Genomic DNA, 1846 nt, shown 5'->3' on the forward strand with positions numbered 1-1846 from the left:
TAAAACCCCTACACCAAGTGGAGTTCATAGTATAATGAGGCTTCGTACAATCCTATAACACGTCTGTAGATTGCTTACTCTTCGATTGGTTTTTTTCCAGGTGACTTGGGTCGAACACCTAGAGTGCCAGAAAAACTCTGTTCATTCCCTGTATCGGACAACCGTTAGCAGCGGTCTGGCATTCGGTGCAAAGCACTGGATCGCAACACTACAACAACAATGTGAGAGACTCGTGTTCTTCATGGCAACAAATGTTCCCATAAAGGATTCAAGCGGTAATAATCTTAAAATGCACTGTTTTTTATTTTCAATTTTGTCCAATTTTAGCAGAATTTTACGTATGAATCTTTGCAGGAATTCCCACAAGTGCTGGAAGGAAAAGTATACTGAAATTGGCACAAAGAATGACTTGGAGTTTCTGTCGAGCGCTTGGTGCATCTAGCTACAATACATGGAGCAAGATTCCTAGTAAAACTGGTGATGATATAAGGGTGGCTTCAAGGAAAAATATAAACGATCCCGGAGAACCTCCCGGGGTGATCTTGTGTGCAGTTTCTTCCGTATGGTTGCCCGTCTCTCACCACATCTTGTTCGACTTCTTACGAGACGAAAACCATCGTAATGAGGTTTGTAAGTTCACCTTAAGTTCCCGTTCCTTCAAGGTTAAAAGGTTTCAATTTAATCATTCAATCCATATCCATTAGTTTGAACAGCCGAAGAACTAACATAGTAGCCTAGGCAGCAAATAATTAGACTGTAACTTCACCTTCTTCATTAGTCAGATATAATTGAGTTTTCTTGAATTCCTTTGTACGAATTTTAGTGGGACATCATGTCGAATGGAAGTCCGGTGCAATGCATTGTAAACTTGGCTAAAGGGCAGGACAGAGGAAATGCAGTTACTATCCAAGTGAGTTCTGACTTCTCCTAGCAAAACATCATAGTAACTCAGACCTTAATATGCTAAAATGTTGTGTCCTGATTTGAGTTTTACGTCATGGATTCAGGCGATGAAGACGAAAGACCAGAATATGTGGATACTCCAAGACAGCTGCACAAATGCATACGAATCTATGGTCGTCTATGCTCCTGTGGACATCAACGGCATGCAATCTGTGATAACGGGTTGTGATTCAAGTGACATTGCTCTTTTATCTTCAGGTTTTTCTGTGCTTCCTGATGGGATCGAATCTCGATCCTTGGTTATCACTTCTAAGCCAGAGGAAAAGAGCACAGAAGGAGGATCATTGCTCACTATTGCATTTCAAATCCTAACTAGCAATTCTCCAACAGCAAAACTTTCTATGGAATCCGTAGATTCAGTTAACACCCTTATATCATGCACATTGCAGAGCATAAAGAAATTTTTGCAGTGTGAAGAATGATGAATTTGTTCTTAAACGATAGTCCAGGCATAGCAGATAGAAAGTATAGGATCAAATTATACAGTTTCAACAATCTTTTCCTTGGTGGACTTTCAATTTGTTAATGTCATGGCAATAAAAGAATAAAACTGATGTTTCAAGTACATTGTAGTGGATAAATAATTTATCAACCATTTTTCTCGAATGAACCTCGTCCTTATAACACTGCCGTAGCTTCTTGACTCTAAGGTCTATGCATTGAAAGGACATCTCTTAGATTTGTGCAATCGAAGATCATGTTGGTTGCTAGTGTAGCACGTTTCGTCGTACTTTAAAGCAGCTTTACATTTTCTTAAAAGTAACAAAAAGAAATTTTCATAAGTTCTTGGATAAATTATTTATTTGTTACTTTTACTTTCAAGTGAAAAAATTATTGAAATTTAAATTTTATTTGTATTTTTCTCAAATTGGGTTTCAATACT

General features: G+C 38.0%; 1 protein-coding gene across 1 annotated transcript; it reads left to right on the plus strand.

Annotated features, from left to right (window-relative positions):
* Positions 1–58: 58 nt before the first annotated feature.
* Positions 59–1528, plus strand: LOC111406410 (homeobox-leucine zipper protein GLABRA 2-like; the record flags this gene model as incomplete). The annotated part of the gene is made up of 4 exons (XM_023035843.1): positions 59–275; positions 355–626; positions 824–910; positions 1008–1528. Coding segments are annotated over 4 exons (954 nt in total), but the record flags the coding sequence as incomplete, so codon positions are not given.
* Between the last annotated feature and the right edge of the window lie 318 nt (positions 1529–1846).

The sequence above is a fragment of the Olea europaea genome, chromosome 12 (assembly GCF_002742605.1).
Source record: "Olea europaea var. sylvestris chromosome 12, O_europaea_v1, whole genome shotgun sequence".
NCBI lineage: Eukaryota > Viridiplantae > Streptophyta > Magnoliopsida > Lamiales > Oleaceae > Olea > Olea europaea.